This window comes from Gekko japonicus, unplaced genomic scaffold (genome assembly GCF_001447785.1).
Source record: "Gekko japonicus isolate JY-2015 unplaced genomic scaffold, Gekko_japonicus_V1.1 scaffold2212, whole genome shotgun sequence".
Taxonomy (NCBI): Eukaryota; Metazoa; Chordata; class Lepidosauria; order Squamata; family Gekkonidae; genus Gekko; species Gekko japonicus.
The window spans coordinates 167,298-181,554 of NW_015160289.1; the positions used below are offsets into that span (position 1 = coordinate 167,298).

Below are 14,257 nucleotides of genomic sequence, written 5' to 3' on the forward strand. Positions count from 1 at the left end.
ACTCAGATATATGTGGGGGGACACACTAATATATTTAGCATAATCATTTATGTTATTTTCTGATTTTTTTTATACTGTTTACATTTGTGTCCAGCTGTTCTTCCGAGGAAGAAGGATGGCTTTTTAACCTAGTAGCTTTCTCACTTTGACTGCAGTTGCTTTTAAAGCTATCCAAAAGGGAGATTCATTTACACCTGTGCAGATAATGTGTGTACCCACCCATGTACTCTGTCCTACATAAAGATTGCACACCTGTGTCTGTGAATCATTCCAGACTGTTACACAGTGGCAAACCGGAGGGGTGTACGCAAATGCGGTGCTGCTGCCAATTTAGGCGCCTTGGTAGATGTCCCATTTTTGCAGAAGCACATTTGCTGTGTTAACAGTTTCTGGTTTTAAGTTCATTCTTAAAACCTCATAGATGTAGGATTGAAAAACATAGTAACGTTAAGTGGCCTACTATTTTGCCACACATAAGTGGTTTGGAAAGCATGAACTGAGTGCAAGTTCCCCAGAACAGCAAGAATGCAAAAGAGCCCTGCTGGAGCAGACCGGTGGTCCATCTAGTTCAACATCCTGTTTCACACAGCAGCCAGCCCAGGACAGAGAGGCCTTGATGCTGCCTCCCAGCACTGGCATTCAGAGGTTTACTACCTTTGGGCATGAGCACACATGCTTTATGTACATATCACAAAACAAAGAAAACACAGACACAGAGTTTAAATGCCCTTAGTACCTTTTTTTCCTCTCAAGGTATCAGGAAATCTTACTGAATTTGCTGACATGCTGCTTTGATTCCAGGTGTGGAAATGCTCCCTTAGATCATTTGCCTCTGAACAGAATAACTACCATGAGGAAAAGATACAGGTGAGTGTCTCTCCTTTGCCAGGGGTCAGCTTTGTGATGCATTAGGTGCATTCTTCTTGGAACTAGAGAGCTGGTGCCCTTCAGAGCTGCGGATATGAGCTTGACTGTCCAGTTTCTCAGCCCACCAAAGAATATCTCTGCATGGTGCTTTTCATGTGGCAGCTAAGGAACTCAAGAACAATACCACAGTTCTGATCTGATTTTAATGAAACTGTAGAATTAAAAAGAATTTCAGAAGAGTGAAATTTTGGTGGAACAGAACGGATCTGGTCTCATGCTTTAACTTTGCATTTCATCTGTGTCACAGTTTTTCTGACTTAGTGGCTGTTGATTTAAAAAACCCACTCCGACCAGGAGTATAAATGTGTTTGAAGTGGACTGCTTCTTAATATGCACTTTATGTTAAAGTTGAAGATGGTCTTGAATGAGTTTCTTTTATTAAAATAAAATCTCAGTTGAGACTGAACAAAGCTAGGATTATTTTTTAAATTTATTTTATTAGATTTAGACCCCGCCCTCCCTGCCCTAGCCATAAAGGGCTTTATAGGTAAGAACCAGCACCTTGAAGCAAATTCGATATGCTACAGCCAGCCAGTGCAGTGCAGTGCTTTCACAAGGAGAGACCCAACAACAGCCTGGCCACCGTGTTCTGCACCAGCTGTAGCTTCCGGATTTGAGACAAGGGCAGCCCCATGTAGAAAGCATTGCAGTAGTCTAATTTCAAGGTGACCATTGCATAGATCACTGTTGCCAAGTCACTGCATTCGAGGAAGGGAACCAACTGCTGTATCATCTGAAGATGGTAAAAGGTCAACTTAGCAGTGGCTGCTACCTGGGCCTCCATCATCAAGGAGGCATCCAAACCAAACTCCTAACCTCTGACGAATAGCACCAATAGCACCCTATTGAAGGGTGTGCCGATCTTCCACAAGCTCATCCAATGAGCCGCCAGGGAGCACTCCAATAGTGGGGAAAGTTTTAAACAAATTAGGGTAGGGGACAAATACAATTTAATATGCCACCCTCACCCTCCCTCTAGCTATCAACCCCCACTACGCTTAGCTATTCCAATGAATTAATTAATAAAAGCAAATCCCACCTAATTAATTCAATAATTCAGACAACTAATCAATTAATCAATTTAACAAAACAATACGTCTAATAGGGCTACACAGTTTGGAACTGGAGCAGGGCTCAGAGTATCCAATATGAGGATGCATCAGCAGTTAATCCAGCTACTGATCTTCTCCACAACCACAGCCTTGGATAGATGCTCTACAGCAGCGATCAGCTATTCTGCCAGACTCCCCCCCCACACACACACACTATTGCCCTTTTGTCTAGCTGCCTCTTCCAGGACTCGCCACTCACAGAGAGTCAGGAATAAGCTGAGTAAACAGTGCAGCAAACACACGTCCCGCGTTGAAATTTCAGGGTCTCGGGGGGGGGGGGCAGGGCTGAGTGAGTACAGTTGAGGCACAGGTCTCCAAAAGCTCCACGCAGATCCCGTGTTAGAATTTTGAGGTTTCCTGGGGAGCAAAACCGAGCACAGCTGAGGCGCGGATCTCCAGAGGCTCCACTCAGCAGGCTCAGACCCAAATCAAATTCCAGCGTTGGAGTCCAAGACAAAACAAACTTGGGGGGAGGCATACAAACCAAGTGTGCCCACTGGAGAAGCCCTCTCCAATTTTGCCCCCAAACTGGGCAGACCAATTGGGGGTATTCCTAGGGTCCAGACAACAGCCAAGGAAACCTCAAGTCAGTGGCCAGCAAGGACAAAGTCCATGGCAGCAGCTGTGGCAAAAGTGGCGGCGGCAGCAGTATTACCAGCCTCAGCAAGCAACCAGGAGCCAGTAGGAGAACCAGGAAACTCTGCAGCTCCATAGATATCATCCAAGTCGCTTATTAAGAGCCAGATGGAAACACTTCTCAGCCTAATACTGTTGGGGTTTCTAAAAGATTTCATCAGTGGCAGCAGCAGTCAGTGGCAGCAGCAGTCAGACGCTTTGCCACTGTGACTGTAACATGTCCTTCCTGGGGCCCTTTTGCTTGCAGCCACAGTATGAAGCGGTCGCTGAACGGACAAACTAGGGTTTGAAACTAGCTAGCTGGGTGCAGTGTCTGAATTGAAACTGCAGTTAAAACCACAGCTCCACTTCCAGAGTGGACGATGGCTAGATCAGGGCTCCTGCCAATACCTTTCCTGGATCCCACCAAGTGTTTTTAGAAAATGGCCAGGGCTGTGAGGGTCTTTTGCACAGCAGGTCTTATGATTGGCCACTGGAGACCTCATTGGCTGTGCAAATGGTAAAAATTTGCTTCGGCAGCAGCTGACACCACAGCACAAAGATCTTCACTGTGTGGCTGAAGGTCATCTGTGTGTATGCAAGAAAAAAACGAGATGTTCATTTCAAAAAAGCATCCTGTTACACTTCTTTCCATTTAGGAATGGTCTTGGCCCAGTGAAAGAAGGAGAAGCGCAGTATGCTGTGGTCCACTGCACGGGTTACATCAAAGCCTGGCCTCCGGCAGGTAAAATAGGCAAGCTATCCGTTTCAATTTAGTATTATTCATACTCTGTTTGGGCTGCCTCACACTGAAGCCTTATTTAAATGATTGGGAATAGGATACAGGCGATGTAGTCAGTGTAAGTTCTTGGGACATTGTGCTTTTCAGAGAGGATTTTCAGGGCCTCCAAAGCTGAGCATGCAAAGAATCCATCCCTGAGGGTACTGCAGAGTTTTTGGATGTAGGTACTGGGGATCAGCATGCCTAAATTGTTCCAAGATTTAAAAAAGAAAAAAAAATCTCTATACATAGAAAACTATCATGTCAGGCAGTAGGCTAGGGTAGCTGTCTTCCCACTCACGAGCTAGCTTGCCTCATGCAAAGGATACTTGTTTCTGCCTGGCTGTATTACATACTATCTCTGGACATGTATAGCTCAGCTCTCCGCATCCAGAGTCCAAGGCAAGTTTGTAGATGTGGTGTCATCCACGTTCAGGAAGATGCTCTCCCATTGCAAGCAGAAAAAGGAGGGGGCATTCTAGGGACCCTGCTGTCCCATGCTTTTCCACTTCTTGCCAACAGTAGCCAATGATGTGAAGTGGATGGAGACCTTACAAAGAGCAAAGAGAGGAGCTAGATATGTGATGTGACTGCTGTTTTTGGCAGCAGTCGTGTGTTGAATGGGATGTCTCTTTGGGCCTTAGCTTTGCATGACCCGAGGGTGGCTTCAGACTTGATTCTTGAATGGTAACCATGCATGTCACACCATATTTGACACCAAGAGAAATTTCGAAGGCACTCTTATGATGATGGGGGAATTTATAATAGGGAACACAGGGACTGGGTGCCTACAAGTCCTTGGGGGTGCCTCAAAGTAGCACTTTGAATCCTTGATCCCTTCATTACCTAAAAGAGGGCTTCTGGAAGTGGCATTTGTATTCCTTGGCCTGTTGCACCATGCTAAGCACACACTGGTAACTCAGTATCCCACATAGCAGTATTTACATATGGGAAAATGTGGGGGAACAGCTGGAGACAAAGAGGAGAATCATATCGGGCTCTGTTAAGGGATGATTTGGCTGACCTTACCACTTGAACAAGCTGGAGAACTCCTGATGTCTCTGGCAGCTCCTGCTGACATGAATCAGAATACATTATTTCTCCCTTTTGTTGTGTGAGTTTAAGTGTACCACAGACATGACCCACCCCCTTTCTGTGACTGCAAATGCCAGTGGCCCCATTATAATTTCAAGCAGATCTTAGCTTATAGGTGGCTGTATTTCTTATGGGTCTCTCTGCTGTTGTGCATCTTTTTGACAGATAGCTGTACAGATGGCTTAATTATATAATGTGCACGTGTGTATGTGCATGTGTGCGTGTTTCATGTATGTGTGGATATTGCAAACTAGGCATTCTTCTGGTATTTCAGAAGCTACTTAAACAATATGAATCTAATTCACATCATGTGGCTACAGTTTATACTTCAGTCATGGGAATGATAATGTGAGCGGGTGGGAAGAAAGAGTTCTTCCTGTGCTTTCTTCAGCAGTTGCTAACAAGATTTTTTACTTACTGTAAATGAACATTTTGGTTTACAAGAAAAAGACTTTAAAAAATCATGAATCCCTCCAGGCTTGCTTGGCCTAAAGGGGGTAAGAATAATTTCTAGGTCAGTGGTTTCCAGTGCAGGGGTCTAGACCCTCTGTTAGGTGCCAATTGTTGAGCCCCTATTGAGCAACTGTTTCTTGCTGCTTTATAGAAGGAGGCAGGAGTCCCCTGCTGCTAGGCTCCACTGCCGATCAGCTGGCCAGCAGGGGGAAACTTACCCGGAAGAAGAGGGAGAGCCAGCCAACATGCAGCACTGTGTCTACATCACTGCCCACATGACCTGGAAGGTACATCATCACGTGAAGGCAATGCTCTGATATCTGGGCAAAAACTCTATGGTAGAAGCCAAATTTACCATAGAGTTTTTGCCCAAATACCAAAGCGTTGCCCCAACATCCCTGACTTGATCACATCACTTCCAGGTTACATGTGCATGTTGCTGCAAGTTGGACAGGGCTCCCTCCTGCTCCCAGTAAGTCCCCCACAATTCCCCGCTGGTTGCTTGGAGGGACCTGGCAACCCTATGGTAGTGCTGATGCATAGAGAGTCAGGAGCAGGTAGACAGCCTGGTAGTCAGCACTGCACCTTCCACCTCTCTTTTTATGCTTGCTGTGAGGAGCAACAGGAAAATGAGGCAAGATCATTCAGAGGGGAAGGAATTCCCCTTTAACCCAGGCAGGTTCAGGGATGGAGATGCCTCTTCTTCCTGTCATAGAAGTCATAGAAGTCATAAAATGTTAGAGTTGGAAGGGACCTCGCAGGTCATCTGTCACGTGACTGTGACGTCATGTGATTTCCTGCCATGTGGTTGTAGTTCAGTGCTGCCACCAGTATTTAAAAGGTAGGTCCTAATTCTAGAAGGACTGAAGTCCGGTGCTGTAAGCAACAGGTAAGGAAGCTTTTTACCTGCCCCTTTTCATTTCATCAAACTATTCTAAATGATTGTTTTGGGGTATGCAGGCAGGTAGCTGTCCGGTAATCTGTTTGCAAGTGTGAGCTCTATTGAGTAGAAGTATACCTCTGAATAAGGATGAAGCACAAAGCTTCACATAGTGGGAGCTTCCTGGTGACATCTGACTCACCACTGCTGGAAGAAGAATGGCAGGCTGGATAGACCTCTTGTCAGACTCTTAAATAAACTTGCTCCTAACAACAATTTATTTATTGAGAGATGAAAATGTATCAAGCTAAGACCATTCGTGTCAGAACTGACTTCTTTGGCGCCAGTTCTGAAATTATACATGATTCAAACAAGCCCCCACCCCAGTGACCGTCCGCCTAAACCTAGCGTGCTCCGTTAGCGGCCCCCCCCCCCCGAACCTACAGTTTATCTACTGAAAGCCAGTTAGCAGAGACTGGCATTCAAGGTCATTGTACATTCTTCCCAGCTCAGGAGGCCCACTTGGAAAGCAGTTGTAAATTAGCACAGCAAAGCACTCTTAGACACTAACACACTCTCACAAGGGCTGCCCCCCTGAAGTGTACTGGGTTAGACACATGTAAAAACCACTGATGTAATGAGACTGATGTAGTGATCTGCATGGTTTAGTAGTACACAACAAAAGAATACAACTACTGGCCAGCTGGCCAACTATATACACACCTGGGGACACTCCCCTAGGTCCCGTTGGTGGATTCAAATCTCCCGCCACGGTCCTACTCGTTCCCAAGTGGAGAGACTAGGAGCCTAGTCCCCATTGTTCCTACAGAGTCAAGCTCGGGAGTATTCGCTGGCCCCTGGTGGCGGTTAGTGGACATAACACCCCCTATTCCCCAAAGTGAAGAAACAAAACATTACAGATACAGTACAGGCAGTTAAAGCCAAACATGAAAAATCCATGGCAAACGAGAACCTGAGTTTGACACCCCTGGATGAATCTTCATCTGCACTATTATCTGTTCCTCAATGGAAAATCCACAGTCAGATGTGAAAAGATATATTTTATTTATTTATAGTTTCGATTTTAGAATATAGTTTCGATTTTAGAATAAAAACTCATCATGATTATAGTTAATACTATCATGCAAACTCAGAGAAATGTGAAGTTCAACTTGTGTAAGGAACTCAGTTGATCAGGATGAGAAACAGGGTGAGAACACAATAGAGCTGGGTCAAATCAAGATGCAGAAAACAAGGTGGACTGAAGTATCAAAGTCAGACAGAAGAAGCAGTAATCCAGTTCCTTACTTCTTGCATTTTTAAGGTTTCCCTTTTCCCAAAAAGTTCCGACTAGCATTCATGGTCTGAGCTAGACAATGTGGCAGGAAGTTCATGATGGGAGCACCATTATTATTATTTTGTTTAAAACAGCTGAGGGAGGAAGGCAGGATGAATCAAATTTGGGGGGGGGGAGGATCAGCCCTTTTCACTCCATGCGGTTTCTAGATTTCAGTGATGCTCCCAGCTGCTAATTGCATTGTGGTGTGTGTGTGTGTGGGGGGGGGGAAGTATGCTGGTATCTATATGGATTTTTTCCTGTAAGGGTGGGTGGGGTGATTTAAATTAGGAAAAGGTCAGGGAAATGGGATAAATCCTCCCTTTCCTAGTGATATAGGTCTAATCTGATTCCTGCCCCCTGAGGCCACTTTGTTTTAAACTTTTTATTGAGAAAGTTTTTGATATGTAGGCAAACAACAGTTTGGTATAAAGGGTACAAATAAACCAAGAAGCACAATATTGTGTAATGCTATAAGAAAAGAGGGTACAGTACATCTTGTTATTTGTGAAAAATTATGCAAGAATCATAGGGGGCTTTAATGTTTGCAAAAAGTAAAGTAACTTATGGGGAGGGGTTTGCATCCCCCCTTTATTTTGCATTTTTATAAAAAAAATATTATAGCGTTTTCTTCTCCCTTGACCAGTCAAATTTGCAGCTGACCATTGTGGCTCACTCCCCAATTCTCAAGTACCAAATGTCACAAAAGAGCTGGATCCTTCCAGTCCCTGGCCATCTTGACAAATATCCTGTCATTACAACCTAGTGTACTTTGGCCCAGAAAGACTCCCCCACTCAGCCATGAAGTCTATTGTCCAGCCTACCTTAGAGGGTTGTTGTGAGGACAGTGGGGGGTCAGGTACAGCAGCCTGAATTCTTTCATGGAAGGGAGGTCTAAAACCTGTTGTAGATGAATCATGCATCTGAAGTCCAGCCACTAAACCACAGTGGCTCTCATTAGTTTGTAAATCCCAGAGGGAATCTATGGAAGCTGTCAGAAGGTGAGACCCTAAGGAGGACATGCAGGGGTTATATTGACCGCAAGCCTTGGCCACCTTGCCAAACAGCCATACCCACTTTTTAAAAAAAGAACTAGTTTCAGTTAAGATAGGGTTGAATTGTCTCTGGTTAACTTCATCTATTATTCCACAATTTGTCTAGGCTAGTGAATTGCCATTCCAAGTACTGACCAAGCCCAGACCCTGTTTACCTTTAGCAAGGTGGCTCTAGCCTGTGTCTTCAGACCATGCTTTGGGATCTTCCCAACACTAGGCCAAGAGGGCAGGGCTGGAAGATAGTCTGAGGAAGCTTTACTACTTTGGCAAGAGGCAGGAAAAGCCTTCTATAAAAAGCCTTCTACAAGTCTAGTAGTTCCTGTTCTCTTTAGGAACCACACCGTGGGCAGGGGCAAAGAAAAATGCTGTCTTGAACGCTTAAAGGGAGGGAAAGGGGGTTCGGGAACATGTAGCTTCTCACTTGTGAAAGAGAGCCCCTCCTGAACATTCCTTTTCCCAATTTCATTTAGTGAAGTGAAGCCAAACCCTGGAGGTGGGGGGGATACAGTGGGTAAAAATAGCTGGGGAAATGGCAGCGTAACCAGCAGGGATCAAATAGGATATTAATATAGTTGGAAACCATTCATAAAAATGATGGGGGATTAGGGCTCCCAACTCTGGGTTTAGAAATACCTGGAGATTTGAGAGTGGAGCCTGGGAGGGTGGGGTTTAGGGAGGGGAGGGACCTTGGCAGGGAATAATGCCCTGCAGTCCACCTTCCCAAGCAGCCATTTTCTCCAGGAGAAGCAGAATAAATGTTTCAAATAAATAAATAAGTAAGTGATCAGTGTCTGGAGATCAATTGTTATTCTGGGAGATCTCCATCCCCCACCTGAAGGTTGACAAACTTGTGGAGGACAGAAAACATGACTGAAAGCATCCAGTTCCTGTTAGCAACCCAAATTTTCTTCTAAGATGGGGGCTGTTCCGCCGGGCTTCCGGCTGAGGCGGTGGACATCCAGATCCATTTCTGACCTCCCCTACTGAAATTGCTGGCTTCTGGTCAGCCTAAACTAAGCATAGCTAATGAGGCTTTTGTGCTGGTGGTTGTTTTTATCATTGTTTTAAAATGTTGTTTTTAATTATTTAACTTGTTGTTGTTGTTACCATTTTTGCATGACCTTGTAACCTGCCCTGAGCCCATTTGCGGGGAGGGTGAGATAGAAATAGAAGTAAAAAAATAAATATTCAACGGGACCTCTGAAGTTGTTGGGCCAGTTTGTATCTATGTTTCTTACACCATGTATAATTTGTTAAAACCTCTGTCAAACCCAAGCCTCCCCCCCACTCTTAGCTGTTTTTTGTACTGGAATTATTGGGGAGTGGGATAAGAAGATCAGCTTAGGCTTGTGGTTACACGCTTAACTTGTAGCTACCAGCAAGAGGGTTGATATTTAATGTCTCCAGTGGTGAAACGTACAGACGCATACAAAATATATATGTGCAGAGGAAATTGCATGTGTTCAAATACAGACGCATACAAAATATATATGTGCAGAGGAAATTGCATGTGTTCAAATTCCTTTGCCCCGTAATGGAATGACAGCTGTTAAGATCTGTGGAATAGCAAATTCAATTCAATAGACCTTTAATGGGATATACAACATTAAAATCAGAGAGGAATAGCAAATTGCCAGCTTTGGCGAGCTTAGTTCGGGAGCATCAGAACTGTGGCTCTCAACCTGTTGTGGGTGCCAAGGCTGGAAACTTGAAAGCAGTCCGTGTTAGCAGGCTTGTAACTGTACTTCCCTTGGTTTGCACCAAAACATTGAGAAATTCAAAACAAAGCCTTCGTATCTGAATAGCCTACTTCCAGTGATAACTGCAGTTGGAAGATGTATAGCGCTCCTGAAGTATTACACGTAAATGACATTGTAGAATTGTAAAACAATATCTTCTTGCAGGGGTCTTTTTGGAGAAAAAGAGCTGCCGGAGCTCATTAGCATAACTCATTAGCATATGCCACACCCCCTGACATCACCGGAAGTGTGCCATAAGGCCACACCCCCTGACATCACCAGAAGTGTGTCAGAAGGCAACACCCACCACTCAGGCTCCACCCCCAAAATCTCCAAGGTATTCCCAACTCAGAGCTGGCATAAGAACATAAGAGAAGCCATGTTGGATCAGGCCACTGGCCCATCCAGTCCAACACTCTGTGTCACACATCAGCCAAAGATACCAGGTGCCCTCAGGAGGTCCAGCAGTGGGGCCAGAACACCAGAAGCCCTCCCACTGCCCCCCCCCAAGCACCAAGAATACAGAGCATCACTTGTACCACACTGAGAGTTCCTATCTATACCTTGTGACTAAGAGCCACTGGTGGACTAGCAGCAGCACAGAAGGCCTGCCCCTAGCACTGCATCAGCCTACTATTGTAAGGTAAGCACAAATCTGGATGTCAGATATAAACTTTTTGGAATATGTTTTTGCTTAGGATAAGGATTCGAATCATTCTATTTTAACCAACCAGATATATATTCTCTCCTTTCAGTGTATCCTGTGTCTATTTTGAGGATCATTAAATGCCAGAAAAAATATTGCATGTACTTGTCAGAGTATTAATCTTCCCCTAGAGTTAGACTCAGTGATTTGGCATGAGACAGAGGAAAGATTATAAATGGCCTTAATTTTGTACATGTTGCACCATAAATTAGAGATAGAACTTGCAAGCCACAAGTCATTTACTTCAGAATATTTCTAAAGTAGATCTGCAAACCACAATCTAGCTCATAGTTAAGTACACTTAAGCCCATTGAAATCTATGGCATGAGCATCTCTAACTCTATACTGGGTTGCGGCCAGTGTTCCCTCTAAGCTGAGTTAGTGTGAGCTACCTCACAGTTTTTTGGCCTCCGGCTCACACCTTTTTGTCTTAGCTCAGGAAGGATGGCTCCAGAGCAAACTAATTTATGCAGTAGCCAAATCGCCTGCTCACAACTTTAATGCCAGTAGCTCACAGAGTAGAATTTTTTCTCACAAGACTCCACAGCTTAGAGGGAGCATTGAATTTCAGTGAGTCAGTTCCAGAATTAGAAATGTGTGGATTTCAAATACAGCCACTTGCATGCTCATGCACTGAGCATCAGTATAAAGGAAGCACCAATTTGCCTTCAGAGTTATATACCATTTATTTTCCAACCCATTTTTGATCTTGAGAGCGATCCTAGAAGACAATAATTTGGTGGCAGGAAAGCATTCCCCCCCCCCAAAAAAAAATCATTGTCCTTTCAGGTTTGTATTTACCAAAAGAAATGCTTTTCATAACCTGTTCTTACTGAGCTTGTTCACAGGTGATTAGTGAATAGGAATAGTACAGTTGATTCCTGTTGTTCACAGGAAGAAGCTTTATTAGCTCCTCTTGCGTTCATGTATTTTGTATATTTGCTCATAATGACTCAGAACATCATGTCTGAGAAGAAGGATTTGTGTTCACAAACACTCTAATACAAGGGGTCTGGATTTCAGACAGTCTTAAGGTAAAAGTATACATGCTGGTGCCCTCATGGTGTGGGGTGCCACTTGATAAAGCACTTGAGACAGGATAAGAGCACCACCGGGAAAAATCTCCCCCCCCCCCCCGCCTAGTGAGGCTGCTGGATGGGGCCGCCGGGATGGGGCCTCTCTGTCTAGTGGGGCTCCACCAGCCTCGCTAGGCAGAGACGGGGGGAAATCTCCCCCCCCCCCGCTGTCTGCTTAGCGAGGCTGCTGGAGCAGCCCTCGCTAGGCAGAGATGGGGGTGTGTGGAGATTTTTCCCAGGATGGGGCCTCTCTGCCTAGCGAGCCCCCCGGCATCTCTCTCCCGGAGCGACGTACCGGCGCGCTCTGGCCCAATCCAAGGCCTGTCTTCTTGCATTCCTTAGGAACTGATATGAAGTTGTCCAAGCCCTAGTTCAAAGTTGTTGTATTAAAAATGTTACATAAAATATTCTATAGTGAATAGGAGCCTTTTTGAAAATCATTTGGTTTTTAATCCCCTGAAAACAGGGTAGTTTTATTGGTTTTTGTTATACCTACGTGACTACAGAAAAAGAAAAGAAAGGGGGGGGGAAAGGTGGAAAAAAAATAACAAACTAAAATAACAAACCTCTTTTTGAAAATCATTTGGAAGGGTGCCATTGGACTTAAATGTCCTGGAATGCAGGCAGAGCAAGGCAACAGAGCTAGATCACTGTCAAGAGTCCAGTCCAGGGGTCAAATACCAGTTTAGCAGCAGCCAGAGTTCGTGGGTTGTTCAGGAAAGCAAGAGTCAAGGCAGTCTGAGGTTGTTTTTTTTGTATAAGATCTTTTATTTTTTCTACAACACAGACATGACACAAACATATAACAAACACAAACATAAAATTGGGGATACATTATGTGAATATATACTTTAAAGCCAACTATCTATTACTTAAAGCTTACACCTCATAGTAAACCAAGATTTAGTGCAACCAATATTGTCAAAAGTTAAGTTCTTGAAGTTAAGTTTCTTCTCGTTAAGTTTCTTCTCGTCTCCTTGTTTAAAAGTTTAAAAGTTAAGTTTCTTCTCGTCTCCTTGTTTATATACCTTGTCCTGTCTTATTATGGATATAGTTCTCATACCATTTATAAGATCTTCACCATGTGTTTTCAAATGACTCTTCAGTATGATCCTTCAGAATTAAGGTTATTTTGTCCATCTCTGCTGCTTCTAATATATTGTTAATGAATTCTTCTTTACTTGGTATTTCTTGGCTCCTCCAGTATTTGGCATACAATATTCTAGCTGAGGTGGTTATATATATTAGCAAATAAGAGTCATCGCTTTTACAATTATCGGGTAAAATGTTCAACAGAAATATTTCAGGAGTAAAAGGTACATTGCATTTCAAAACATTTTGTATAGTTTCATGTATACCTGTCTAATATTTCTTAGCTCTGTCACATAACCACCACATATGGTAAAATGATCCTGTTTTATTCTCGCATTTCCAACATTTATCAGAGCATTTTGGATCAAATTTAGCTAGCTTTTTGGGAGTTATATACCATCTATAAAACATCTTATAGATATTTTCTTTGTATGCAATGGATTTTCTGATCTTAATATTTTCCCCATAGTTTAGACCATTGGTCTAACTGAATATCATGACCCACATTCTATGCCCACAAAATCATAACATTTTTAACAGTTTCATCAAACATTTTATAGTCTAGCAGTAATATATACATTTTCTTTATAAACTTCTGCTCACCTGCAAGCATTAGCTTATCTATTTCTAACCAGTCCTCATAAAAACCAATCACTTTATCTTTAGTGTACCTTGATTCAATCTGTACTTTTTGCCACCAATTCAATTCTTCAGGTAGTTTCAGATTACATTTTGTATCCAATAAATCCAAATATGTCATAACTGGTTCTTCTGTTAATGCTTCTAAAGGAGCAACCAGTTTTGGAATCTTACAATAAAATTGTTTTTTTATTGGTTCCCAAACTTTTAACAAAGCAGCCCTTAGCCAATGTTGTTTAAAATATTTATGGGTATCCGATTTCCCAAACCATAAAAAGGCATGCCAACCTAACTGCATATCGTGGCCTTCTAATTTGAGCAGTCTTTGATTGTCTAATGTAATCCAGTCTTTAATCCAAGCTAATACTGCTGCTCTATAATACAAGATACAATCTGAAAAGGCCAAAGCCAGCCCTTCCTTTTGAGTCCTGTAATGCTTTTAGCTTTATTCTTGGTCTCTTCCCCTGCCATATAAACTGTTTCATCAATTTGTCAATCTCTTTAAAGTAGTTTTGGTTGTGGAGAACTGGAATAGTTTGAAATAAAAACATCAATCTTGGTAAAATGTTCATCTTAATAGCTGCTATTCTGCCCATAAAGGAGATTTGAAGATCCTTCTACTTGTTTAGCTCTTGTTTTAGAGTTTTCAGTAATTCCATATAGTTATCTTCCAACAAGGAACTACATTTATTCGTTAGGTTTATTCCCAAGTACTTAATTTTCTTTCTGATTTCCAAACCCGATATTTCCT

At 43.2% G+C, this 14,257-nt stretch overlaps 1 protein-coding gene across 1 annotated transcript in view; it reads left to right on the forward strand.

Annotated features, from left to right (window-relative positions):
• ARNT2 (aryl hydrocarbon receptor nuclear translocator 2) overlaps nt 1-14,257 on the forward strand; it is a 144,753-nt gene that overhangs the window by 52,409 nt on the left and 78,087 nt on the right. Inside the window, exons 6-7 of the mRNA XM_015415830.1 lie at nt 802-867; nt 3,314-3,399. Of these exons, the coding sequence (XP_015271316.1) occupies nt 802-867; nt 3,314-3,399 (152 nt within the window). The remainder of the gene's footprint in view (nt 1-801; nt 868-3,313; nt 3,400-14,257) is intronic.